General features: G+C 33.5%; 1 protein-coding gene and 1 long non-coding RNA gene across 3 annotated transcripts in view; one reads left to right on the top strand and one right to left on the bottom strand.

Moving 5' to 3' along the window:
- Positions 1-6302, top strand: part of LOC139701567 (uncharacterized) — a 38716-nt gene extending 32414 nt beyond the window's left edge. The window contains exon 2 of the long non-coding RNA XR_011704116.1: positions 6137-6302. This is a non-coding gene — a long non-coding RNA (uncharacterized lncRNA). The remainder of the gene's footprint in view (positions 1-6136) is intronic.
- Dennd4c (DENN domain containing 4C) overlaps positions 1-13592 on the bottom strand; it is a 100449-nt gene that overhangs the window by 42549 nt on the left and 44308 nt on the right. For both annotated transcript variants that reach the window (XM_027950615.3, XM_027950616.3), the window contains exons 11-16: positions 6709-6809; positions 5979-6197; positions 4545-4690; positions 2979-3014; positions 2767-2897; positions 778-910 (exon numbers count right to left, since the gene is read on the bottom strand). In XM_027950615.3, the coding sequence (XP_027806416.2) occupies positions 778-910; positions 2767-2897; positions 2979-3014; positions 4545-4690; positions 5979-6197; positions 6709-6809 (766 nt within the window). The remainder of the gene's footprint in view (positions 1-777; positions 911-2766; positions 2898-2978; positions 3015-4544; positions 4691-5978; positions 6198-6708; positions 6810-13592) is intronic.

Raw genomic sequence — 13592 nt, 5'->3', positions numbered from 1 at the left:
AATAAAGGTATTTGAAGTATTGGTACATGTTATAAAATGGATGAACCGTAAAAACATTAGTAATTGAAAGAAGCCAACCACAGCAGGCGAGGCAATGCACGCCTGTAATTCCAGGGACTTGGGAGGCTGAGGCAGGAGGATCCCAAGTTCGAGACCAGCCTCAGCAACTTAGTGAAACCCTATCTCAAAATGAAAAATAAAAAGGGCTGGGGATGTGGCTCAGTGGTTAAGTGCCCCTGGGTTAACCCACAGTACCTCCCACCAAAAAGGAAGAAAGAAAGAAGCCAATCACAAAGGAACACATATTGTACAATTCTATTTATATGAAATGCCTAGAATAGACAAATCTTTGGAGATTAGTGGTTGCCCAGGGAGGGAGAGGATGCAAGTTTGTTTCCTGGGGTGATGAAAATGGCCTGAAATTGTCGTGATAGCTGTACAACCCCATGTACATGCAAAACAAACAAACAAACAAAAAAACACCACTGAATTGTATGCTTAAGAATGGGTGAGTTGTATGATATGTGAGTTATATTGATAAAAAAAAATTTTAAGTATATTTAGTTCCCAAGGATTCCTTTAAAGCATAAACATGTGCATTCAAAAACTTTAGCCTCAATAATGGAAAGAGGCTTGTAACAAATCTAGTTAAATTCAGTAACAACCATAGTAGGTCTTCAAATGGTTGTCATGGGTGTTAATTGTATACTAGAAGCTGCATATCACATACACATATTTCACACTTTAAATTAACATGTATTATAAAGAATATCTGACCTGTTTAGTTCTTTTAGCCATGAGAGCTGGACTGTTTGTAATGCTATTCCCAGTAGGGTGTCTACTAAAACAAAGTTTCAACTCCTGTGGTCTGTCAAAAAGTTTAAGGTCCAGTCTTGGAAAATATTTGTAACTAAAATAAAAAACAAAAATAGAACTGCTAATTTAAAATACATAAACTCTTCATAGTATTCCAGTAGGTAAATATTTCTACACCTTCAATAGCACCCAGTATTGTCCCTTCAAATCCTTATATGAAGAAATTTTTCTTCCAAAAATATACAATATAGCTATAAGATACATGAATTGCCTACATGGAAACTCTGGCTCTTCCCCACCCGATTAGTTATTTTTGACCAATTCCTGAAAAACAGAAATCCCTGACACCTTACTTAACAGAGGAATTAATAATTCCTTCAACAGAATCTGTTTGATAATTTATATTAAAAGTAATATTTAGTATACTTTGTAACCATTAGGTTTTTCTTCATAAGATTACTTTGCATTGGTATTTAAAAGAAAAAAATTTCACACTACTTTTATTTTAGGAATGTACTATAATTTGACAAATTCCTCCCTGTTGGACATTATTAGCTAACTTCTAAATTTCTGCCATTAAATTTTTATATTCATTACCTTTATAAACATTTTATTTAATTTCTTAGGATGAATACCCAATAGTAGTTTTCTAGGTCAATGTTTATCAAAAGATGTAAGATTATTATGATCATTGTCAAATTATTTCCAGAGATTATAACTTAACATATACACTAATTACAACATAATGTATCCTCAGTCAGGTAAATTAAAAATGCTTCTTCCTACCAATTTGGTTTTCATTTCTTATACTAGAAAAGTGGAATATATTTTCAAATTAATGATTTTGGAATTCTTCTTAGAAATTGTCTAATTTTCTTTGGCTTATTTTCTTCTAGGAAATACTGCGTTTCCCTTTTGATTTTACCTTGTGTGTAAATAATAAGAATTCTAACTTATGGAAGTTAAGTCAAAATAAAAAAGAATTCTATAACATGAAATTAAAATAGTATTTAATTAAGTCACACAATTCCAGATATATACTCTTTATTCTCATGTAGTCCTGCTGTGATTATGTATTAAGTTCATATTTGGGGAAGGTACATTTTATACTTTCCCTTATAAGAATTCCTTTAGGAATGCAGCCTAAGAAAATAACTGTATATGTCCACAAAGATATGGACAGCAAAGAATTACAAACAAGTACAAAAGAAACTAGTTAAATAAGTCATAATAACTGTATACAATGTGATCATTAAAAATGATAAGGCACAAAAAATTTAATGGCTTGGAAAAGTGTTTGGACTCTTAAAGGCAAACACAGGTTACAAAGATTATGTACAAGATGAACTTGTAACATACAATGCATACACACATACACAGTTTCTAATACATGTAAGTATTGGTGCTAAAATGATGTATTATGTTTTCAATTTGATTTTATAAGTTTATTAACAACTATGTATTATTATGATTATAAAAATTTTAAAAAACAAATCCATTCTAATTTATTAAAAGGTTCACATTCAAATCCTATTCTTCGGGTTTATTTTAACAAAGAATGACTCCAATTCTGTAAGTTTTCTCTATCTTACTAATCATACGATTTTCAAGTTATTTACATTAGCAATAGACCTCCTGAAGAAAGTGGGAACCTAACAAAAAGTTAATTTTTTTTCTTCTTCAGAACTGAAATTTTTAAAGATTATTATAGTTAAACATTTAGGTGAATAATGATCAAAACCTGGCTTCTCTTCTAACAAGGCCATCTAATTCTTAAACTATAATACCTGCTGGCATCTCCGTATGATAATCATCTCTATTAGGTCAGTGAATTACTATTAAAAACAACAATTACAAATTACTAATATACATATCTAATAATACTGATAAGAAATTGAAATAAACTATTCAAGCAGTGCCCAAGAAGTTCTTTAAATTTCTTTTTTCTACCTGTACTTTGGTGAGAGGTCCTTTCCATCATCAGGAGGTGGCTCAGGTGGCATTATTAATACAGTATGCTCACTTTTCTGTGAATCATCTAATTCTATTAATTTGGTATCTTCTGCTAAGTCAAAATCAACCTGAAAATAATTATTTTCTCCAATTAATTTGCATATAAGCAAGATCTAATTCTGAACTTTCAACACTTAAGGAAAAAATACCTTTTCTGTTTTCTCTGTGCCTTTATCAGGAAACAACTAGAAAAGAAGAAAAGAGATTTATAGCAAAAATGTCCACTGTGGATTTAATAAATTATTATCTTAAATCCTGATTTGAACAAGAAAAAAAATCATCTTTTTGTTCCCCCAGTATTAGGCAAATACACAATATTTTACAATATATTTTTTAGATCCTAAACTTTTTGGCTAAAGCATAATATTTGTCTTGTGGCTAGCAACATAAAAACAATCTATTTTGATTAGTTCTTTCATAACCCTTATTCACATACAAAACATAACCAAACACAAAGGAAATCTGGCCTCTCAAAAAAATAAGTTATTAATAAAGACCTACATTATCCAAGTTACCTACCTAACTGGAAAATGCTGGAATATCAATGTTATAAAGAAAGGTTCAACAGTTTTAATCATATTCCTAGAGTTACAGATCACATTGATAGAATGGGAGAAAATTATTCAAGTGTCGTGTAAGGCATAAATCACTCAGGTCCCATAAAAATTAAAGTGTCATAGTATTCTATGTTTTATGGATATAACTTCAATTTTTATAAAACCTATAGTTAATAATCAGCCCCAAAAATCCACTTAGCAAAAGCAGAAACCCTATTAAATATTAAAAAATATATCAGGCATAATAGCACATGCCTGTAATCCCAGTGGATCGGGAGGCTGAGGAAGGAGGATCTCGAGTTCAAAGACAGCCTCAGCAATTTAGCAAGGTGCTAAGCAACTTAGCAAAATTCTATCTATAAATAAAAATACAAAGAAGGGCTGGGAATGTGGCTTAATGTGGTTAAGTGCCCCTGAGTTTAATCCCTGGTACAAAAAAAAAAAAAAAAAATAGAAAACATATATATAAAGAAGTCATCACTGTTAAAAAATTAAACTTCTTTAGGTTGAATAAACAAAGCTGTAAATTTTAATATACTTCCCAATATACTTCATTAGGATAAAAGAAAAATTAGCAAAAGTATTTGAAAAGGCATTAAAACAAAACAACACAGGAACATCCATTACCTATAAAACTAAATTTTTAATTTAAAAAAAAACCTAAATCATATCCTATTTATTTAAATAAAAATATGGTAACAAGACTTGAGAGTTTCAAGGAAATGTTCTAAGAACTTAATAGTTACAAATCCAAAGAGGGATTCAAAGAAAAAATTAACTATACAGTAGAAACTAGATACCACAAAAGAAAATGACTCTCAATATGAAGTCTGGAATCAATTAATCAATATTTTCCTGGCATCAATCAATCAATACTTTCCCCCTCCATCTCTCTCTCTCTCTCTCTCTCTCTCTCTCTCACACACACACACACACACAAATTATTATCTTAAATCCTGATTTGAACAAGAAAAAAAATCATCTTTTTGTTCCCCAGTACTAGGCAAATACACAATATTTTACAATATATTTTTTAGATCCTAAACACACACACTGACTGTACTGTCTTCCTCAAGATACGGAGGATTAATAATAACGATGATTACACAGTGAAGCCAAACTTTTTTCTTAGGATTGGTATGTAAGACAAAATTTTACCTTCTCTATGCAGTCATCAAAAAATGCCAATCCAGTATCTTTATCACTTACAAAACTGCATTCTTCAATGAAACGAATAAAGATCTGTGTTTTGGATAAAAGGGTATAGAATTTTGTATAGGCCCGATCCCGACTTTTTATAAATCCTAAAGAAAACAAAATTGTAATTAAATTCAAATTTTAAAGTAGAACTAAAAGTTATATTAAACATTATCTTAAGCTTTTACTTATCTATATTATATTCTCTTTAACTCCACATTTATAGAACCTTCCATTTACCACATCTAGCTCTTTCTTCCAGATTCAACCACAAAACAAAACAAAACTTAAACCATTAATCTTTTCACTGAAATATGAACGCTCTCTGAGGCATCTCCAGCTCCAAAGCTCTCAAGTAGAAATTCCTCCTTGATTTTACTCTGTGTACTCTTGAGCCAATGGTCAATATCCAAAAGCTCAATATTCTCTTTTCAATGCCACCAGATCATGTCTTATAAAAACTTATGCTGAGTTAAAAGTTCAAGCATCTGGCTAATTCACCCTTTCCCCTATTAATCACAGACATCTATTGATAAAGGAGGCTGCTGTTCCATTCAAGGAAAAAACAGGACAGTTCACTCAAAGTCTCTTCCAATTCCTACCATCATCATTCTTCTATACCCACAAGCACAAACAACACAACATTTTGATCTCTTAACTCCTTAATTTTCAATGATCCTATCATTTACCCCACCTCAAACTTTTCACTCCTATACACAGTTATACTCATTGGATTTTCTTTCCTTGCTACCATTCAGAAAAGCCCTCCTTCCTAAATTATCTCATATTTTCATGTAACTCTCAGCCCATTACAAGTAATGAGTATCCTAGCTGGGCACTATGGCGCACACCTGTAATCCCAGCAATTCAGGAGGCTAAGGCAGGAGGATTATGAGCTCAAAGCCAGCCTCGTAATGGCAAAGTGCCAACCAACTCAGTGAGACACTGTCTCAAAATAAAATACAAAACAGGGCTGGGGATGTGGCTCAGTGGTTGAGTGTCCCTTAGTTCAATCCCTGGTACCAAAAAAAAAAAAAGAGTATCTTGCCTACCTGGTTTCCTTCTACAAAGTTAAGCTACTTCCACCAAACATTTTATCGTTTGGTGAAGATATGTGGGGTAGGGTGGGTAGAGGGTTCAATGAATCCTCCAATCTACTGTTGCTTTTACTTTCCACCTATACTCTCCTGTCTTCACTTTCCTGCCTATCCAATATTAATTCCATATCCATATCCATCATTTCAATTACTTTCTTGTCAAAGAAAGTATATGAGTTCACTGATTTTTAATATTAATTCTTAAGAATTTCAGTGAATATTTCTTGGTAGCAATATAAAATGGTAGAAAATATCTTTCACTTAAATTAAAAGCAACTGTAATTTCCATGCCACTCACCTTGTCGATCAAACAATGAATCTACAGCTGTGGCTTTATTTGAAGGAGCCTCTGTGATTGGTTTGAGATATGTTCTATATCCTTTTAAAACAGATGCCATAAATCGCAAAAATGCCTCTTGAATTTCCATCTCAAGTTGTGTCATCTTTTTTTGCCAGGAGAAATCTGCTTCAATTGGAGTCATTTCAATGGCTGAACCTTCTTGAGTTTTCCGGTGAACTGACAAAAGGAAGTAAAAACAAAACTGATATTAATGTATGTATCTATTTACATAATGGTGATTGATTAGGAAATAGTCAAAATAAAGCCTATCACTTCTTGAAATTCTTCTCTGCTAACGTAAAGAAATCAATGACAGAGGCTAACCAGAAAAGGTCAAGCAGGAGGACACAAAGAATGTGCTCAAAAGATCATGAATCAGCCAGGTAAGGTGGTGGTTGCCTGTAATCCCAGCAACACTCACAGAGGCCAACCTCAGTAACTTAGCAAAACCCTGTCTCAAAATAAAAATAAAAAGTGTTGGGGATGTAGCTCAGTGGCAAAATATTGCTGGGTTCAATCCAAGTGCTGAAAAAAAAATCATTAATTACATATTAATTTTTATTACTAAAATATTATTATGTAATGAGACTCACTTCGAATAAAATATATTCTTTCACTAAAAAAATTACTTTGGGGGCTGATCCCAACACCTGATCTCTCTCCCTAAATTCTTTACCTTCACATTTACCTGTAGATAGCTGGGAATACAGTTTCTTTAAAGTGCTAAGTAGATTTTTGCATGGCTTTTTAGGTAGCTGTTTCCAGTTCATGTTCTTCTTTTCATCTGATCTATTGAATAAGAACATAATTAATAAAATGTTATTCATAATCTGCTTTCACTAAACAAAAAATTAAAAAAAGAAAGGGGAAAGGACTTTTTACTGAAGTTATAACTGATATTGAGTAGCTGGAATAAGTGATTTTCAAGAACTTCTCTTTTCATTTCAGTCTGCTTCAGTAAAATCTGCTTACCTACCTCATTCTAACCCTCCAACAAAGATTTTTCAATGTTGTAGTTAGCAATATAATACTGAATTAAAGTCTTACTTCAAAAGTTACATTTTCGAATTATACTATTTTAAATATTGGCTCTAACTGACTTGAAATCCAAGTTACCACAAGCCTATTCTAAAATACTATGTGCCTGATGGACACAATGGTGCGGGTGCGTGCCTATAATCCCAGTGATTCAGGAGGCTGAGGCAAGAAGATCACAAGTTCAAGGCCAGTCTCTGCAATTTAATAATGCCCTAAGCAACTTAATGAGAACTTTCTTGTCTCCAAATAAAATATAAAAAAAGGCTGGGGATATAGCTCAGTGGTAGAATGCCCTGGCTCAATCCCCAATAGCAAATGAATGAATGAATGAATTTAATTTAATAGGAATTTAAGTGAGGATTAAAAGTATATTTAGTTATTTCTCAGTCATTAAAAGATAAATCACAACACCATTATTCAATATAATCTATGATCATAAAATGTTAAATATGCAAAATCATAGAAATGACAGGTTTTTTTTCATTTATTACTAGTAGTAGTAATAGTAGTAGTACCAGGGATTGAAACCAAAGGCACTTAACCACTGAGCCACATCCCCAGTCTTTTTTAATATTTTATTAGCAACAGAGTCTCACTGAGTTTCTTAGGGCCTTGCTAAGTTGCTGAGGCTGCCTTTGAACTCTCCATCCTCCTGCCTCAGCCTCCCAGGTTACTGGGATTACAGGCGTGAGCTACCACATCCAGCTAGAAATGACCATTTTAGAAAGCATTAACAAAAGCTTACTTTATAGAATTTTTTTATTATAAGAATTTAACACAGTAGACACAATGGCTTGAAAAAAAAACTCTTCTTTGAAAAAACTAGCATAAATATTGGACTCATTCTTTGAAATTTATACTTCAGCTGGCAAGAAAATTAGGAAGTCTTCGATGACTAGAAACCCCAGAGTAACACCAACACCATGGCCAGATGTGCCCTGAGGATTAAAAGAGTCTTGGATTTTTTTTTTTTTTTTTTTTTTTTTTTTTTTTGTACTGGGGATTGAACCCAGGACACTTTAACACTTTGCTACATCCCCAGCCCTTTTAATGTTTTATTTTGAAACACCGTCTCACTAAATTGCTTAGGACCTCACTAAGTTGCTGATACTAGACTCGAACTTGTGATCTTTTAAAAAGTCTTCAGAGAGCAAATGCCCGTAATCCCAGCAGTTTGGGAGGCTAAGGCAGGAGGACTGCAAGTTCAGTCAGCCTCAGCAACTTAGTGAGGCCCTAAGCAACCCAGTGAGACCCTGTCTCAAAATAAAAAATAAAAAGGGCTAGGGATGTGGCTCAGTGGTTAAGCACCCGCAAGATCAGTTTTTGGTACCAAAACAAATAAAAGTCTTCAGAGGAAAGGAGACAGTCTGAGTTCCATCAAGTAGGGTATTAGAATTGAGATCTTCAAATAAAACTGGGGCCCTTATAAGGTTGGCTCAGCTTAGATTTCTATTGGGAGAAGAGGGATCTCCCCCTGAGAATCCAATAATATAGGCCTGCCAACCTTTAGGCAAAGGCTGAGGTGTTACATTATCGGCATGTTCCAAGAAATTAACTTCAAGTATTCTCTGATCATTAATGCAATCAGCACAGAATCAAACACATCCTCCCAGGAAGGACACCTGACTAATGAAAGAATTAACACTTCTATGTAAAAATATATATTTTAACATCTCTCAAAAAGGAGAATGTTTTAAAACTGATAGCAGGTCAAATTTAACCCTGATCAATTTCTTTCATTTTATGAACTTCTAATATTTTAGTGCCTTTAACCTCCCCAAATTAAAAAGTGTTGTTACTATTCAGATAATCATCAATTTGTAACCTGATCCTAACATTTACCATCTCTGTGTGGCTTTGTACAACTCACTTAACTGTTAATTTTCTTATCTGCAAAATGAGGATGATAATGTACCAACATTCAAGGGCTATAATGAGATAATAAACTGCATTTCATCTAATCTAAGGGACCATGAATTGTAAAATTCACCAATAAGAGTGAAAGGTTGGCCGGGTGTGGCACACACCTATAATCCCAGTGGCTAGGGAGGCTGAGACAGGAGGATCATGAGTTCAAAGCCAGCCTCAGCAACACAGAGTTACCCTAAGTAATTCTGCAAGACCCTGTCTCCAAATAAAATACAAAAAAGGGCTGAGAATATAGTCAGTGGTTAAGGACCCATGGGTTCAAATTCCCAGTACCCCTCCCCCCAAAAAGAAGAAAAGAAAAAAAAAGTGAAAGGATGTTGCCAATTAAAGTTTATTCAAAAGTGGGGAAGGGAGGATATAGTTCAGTGGTTAGAGTGTTGCCTAGGATAACACACTGTGTTCAATCCTCAACACTGCAATAAACAGGCCTACTTAAGTTTACTGCTTGAATGAAGGGCAAATATTAAACTTTAAGCTTAAACATCCATATTAAAATATTTAGGGAGAGCCGGGATGAAGATTGGTCATAGAATGTGAGGTTAGCATAAGGAAGACCTTGAGTTCATTCCTCAGCACCAAACACACTCATTAAATTAAAAATAAATAAAAACTAAGGGAAATAAATACATAACAACATATAACAATAAAATATACACTACATTTACAAAATTCAGCACCCTTTTAAGATAAAACACTAAAGAAACTAGGGATAGTAGGAACCTACCTCAACATTATAAAGGCTATGGATAACAAACCCAAAGCCAATAACAATGAATGGGGAAAAACTGAAAGCATTTCCTTTAAAATCTGGAACAAGACAAGGATATCCACTGTCACCACTCCTATTTAATATAGTACTAGAAATTCTAGCCAGAACAATTAGGCAAGAGAAATAAAAGGGATAAAAAAATAGAAAAGGAAGAAGTCAAATTATCACCATTTGCAGATGATAAGATTCTATACTTAGCTGATTGAAAATGTTCCACCAAAAGACTGCTAGAGTTAATAAACTACTTTAGCAAAATAACAGGTTCCAAAATAAAAATTTAAAAAATCAACAGCTTTCCTATATAACAATGAATCTGTTAAGAGAGAAATCAGAAAAACAATTCTATTTACAAAACAAATAAAATATCTAGGGAATAAATCTAACCAAGGAGATGAAAGACCTTTACAAGGAAAATATGGAACACTAAAGAAAGAAATTGAAGAATACTGAAGACTTCCCATGTTTGTGAAAAGGCAAAATTAATATTGTTAAAATGGCCACACTATTAAAAACAATGTACAGATTCAATGCAATACCCACCAAAATACCAGACATTCTTCATAGATCTAGAAAAAACAGTTCTAAAAGTCACTTGGAAGAATAAAAGACTCAGAATAGCCAAAGCAATTCTAAGCCAAATAAGCAATGGTGGAGGCATCACAATATGTGACTTCAAATTATATTATAGAGCTATAATAACAAAAACTGCATAGCACAAATAGATCAATGGTACAGAATAGAAGATACAGAGATAAACCAATACATTTACTGTCATCTGATTTTTTTTTTTTTGGTGGGGGAGGATGGGTACTAGGGATTGAACCCAGTGGTGCTTAACTACTAAGCAACATCCCAGCCCTTTTCATTTATTTTTTATTTATTTTGCTTTATTTTATTTTACTTTGAAACAGGGTCTCACTAGGTTGTTTAGAGCCTCACTAGGTTGCTGAGGCTGGTTTGGAAGTTGTGATCCTCCTTCCTCGGCCTCTCAAGCTGCTGGCATTAAAGCTACCATATCCAGCTTTTTCATCTGATCCTTGACAAAGGTGTCAAAAATACACACTGGAGAAAAGACAGCCTTTTTAACCAGTGGTGCTAGGAAAACTGGTCAAATGATGAATTGGATGTTGTGGGCTTTTTTGTTTGTTTGTTTTGGGTACTGGGGACTGAACCCAGGTACTGGGGATTGAACCCAGGGATTGAACCCAGGGATGTTTTATATTTTTTTAGTTTGAAACAAGGTCTTGCAAAGTTGCTGAGGCTGACCTCCAAGTTGTGATTCTCCTGCCTCAGCCTCCCTGGCTGCCAGGATTATAGGTGTGCACTACAGCACCTGTATTATACTGGATTTTTAATTTTTTTATATATAATAATTGAGAAAAATCTGAAATTTAAAGAGTATGGGGGGCTGGGATTGTGGATTAGTGGTAGAGCGCTCGCCTAGCACCGGTGGGACCCGGGTTCAATCCTCAGCACCACATAAAAATAAAATGCATTGTGTTGTGTCCATCTATACCAAAAAATAAATATTAAAAAATAAAAAAAAGAGTATGGAAAAAGATACACCAAACACAACTATATTAATGTTAAAGACTAATACAAAGAGCACCAGAAATATTTTTTTTAAAAAGCACATGATAGAAATACTTATTTAACTAAAAAATAGAGCAATTCTGAATGTAAGTTCACCTAATAACAAAGCCTTAATAAATAAAGCAAATGTCCAAATAACCACTGGGCATTTTTTAAATATAGTTAATATGATCTCACTTCCAAAACAACTTTTTAGCCAGATGTGATGGCTTATACTTGTAATCCCAACAACTCAGAAGGCTGAGGCAGGAGGATTCCAATTTGGAGGTCAGCCTCAGTAATTTAGTGAGGCCCTAAGCAACTTAGCAATACCCTCTCTCAATATAAAAAATTTTAAAAGGACTGGGTATGTATCTCAGTGGTAAACCACCCTAGTACAAAAACAAAACAAAACAAAAACCTTTTACATATCTTTGTTTCCCATCTACTCAGCTCCCTCCCATCCCAAAGATAATCACCATGAAGACATAAAGTTTAAAAATAATCTGTATTTCCAGCTTAAGCTGCTGGACAAGAAGAACGATTCTAAACCTTAGACACCAAGAAATAATAAGTATTAACAGAAAATATTAACAAACTAAGAAAGGAACAGTAGAGAAAACCGATTAAATTTTGTTTCATTCTTGTATACATTTAAATGTTTCATTCCAAAACTAGCAAACAAAAGTGCATATTTATCCTCTACCTCTTCTTTGCACAAGTAGCAAGCAGCACACTGAAATATGTAATTATACACCTTAAATTTTTTTATTTAATAATTTATCTTTTGTGATCTTTTCCAACATAGAAAGCATTTTCACTTATTTTGTACTGTAGAGTAGGATTCCATTGCATGTGTATACCATTTAACACAGCTGAGACACCTCAATTTTATTTTTTTACTTTAAACAAATGCTATAGTAAGTAACTTTTTTTAACTTTTTATCATTTTACATGAAATAAAACATTATGATACATTACTAGAAGCAGAAGTGCTAGATCAAGAATATATACAAGGTGCTAAGCAACTCAGTGAGACCCTGTCTAAATAAAATACAAAATAGGGTTGGGAATGTGGCTCAGTGGTCAAATGCCCCTGGGTTCAATCCCTGGTACCAAAAAAAAAAGGGGGGGGGGGGGGGGGGGGCGGGGGGCACACATTTGTGATTTTGACAAATACCACTAAATAAATATAATATCTTTAAGGTTGCTTGTACAATAGTCTCAAGTGAATACTGTCTTATTAAGCATTTCATTTTAGATTTTTTTTTTTTTTTTTTTTTTTGGCCAATCTGAAAATATAAAAGCAGTATCCAAGTGCAGAGGTGATGTTAGCATTTCTCCTATTATGGGTGAGATGTTCACATATCAATTTTTATATATTTTTCTACAAAAAGACTTCATAATCTTTGCCTTCCTTTCTTTTTTTTCCCTTTTTTTTTTTTTGTTGTTGTTTTGTTTTCTTATTTAATGAAATTATTTAACTGGGGATCAAACCAACAACTTTTTTTTCTAGGTTATGTTTATTTAATCAAAAATAATCAGAAATCTTTGCCTTCATCAGATTTTTTACTGCATTGCAATATTTTTCATCTTTGACCTTGAACATGGAGCTTCACTCCATAAATAATACAATTTTCCTGTTGGATTGTGATTCTGAAAAAAACTAAATCCAACCTGTACCTCTGTGAAAGCCAGTCTCTTTTTCAAAAGATACAGTACACTTTTGTATATGAATAAACTGAACAAAAGGTCCTCTCAGTTTGCAGGACGCTGCAATAAAAGGAATTTTTCTGACAAAATCAATAAGACATCTAATACTCATACATAGAGCCAGGGTACTCTTCACTGCCATACTTGAACCAATAGTTTTTTGCATGCTAGGCAAACACTCTACCACTAAGATATATCATATGTCCCCCTCCCTTTTTTCTTACGCTTTGAGACATGGTCTGGCTGAGTTGGCCAGACTGACCATAAACTTGGCATTTCTTCTGCCCCCAGTCTCCCCAGTAGCTAGGATTACAGGTATGAGCCACTGCACCCAGCTCCTTGCCTATTTTATTGGTCTTTTGTTTATTTCTAGAGACTCATCGTATGAAATATTTACAAAAACTTACCATATTCTTTCCTTTAAAGCAAACCTCAATAAATTAATAGTCAATAACGTATACTACATGTTCTGATCAGAATTATACTGAATTAGCATTTTTAAAATAGTAAACTCTGGCTGGTTCTGGTGGCACATACCAGTAATCCCAGGT

The sequence above is a fragment of the Marmota flaviventris genome, chromosome 13 (genome assembly GCF_047511675.1).
Source record: "Marmota flaviventris isolate mMarFla1 chromosome 13, mMarFla1.hap1, whole genome shotgun sequence".
NCBI classification, from domain to species: Eukaryota; Metazoa; Chordata; class Mammalia; order Rodentia; family Sciuridae; genus Marmota; species Marmota flaviventris.
This window is presented reverse-complemented; position numbering and strand designations above follow the sequence as displayed.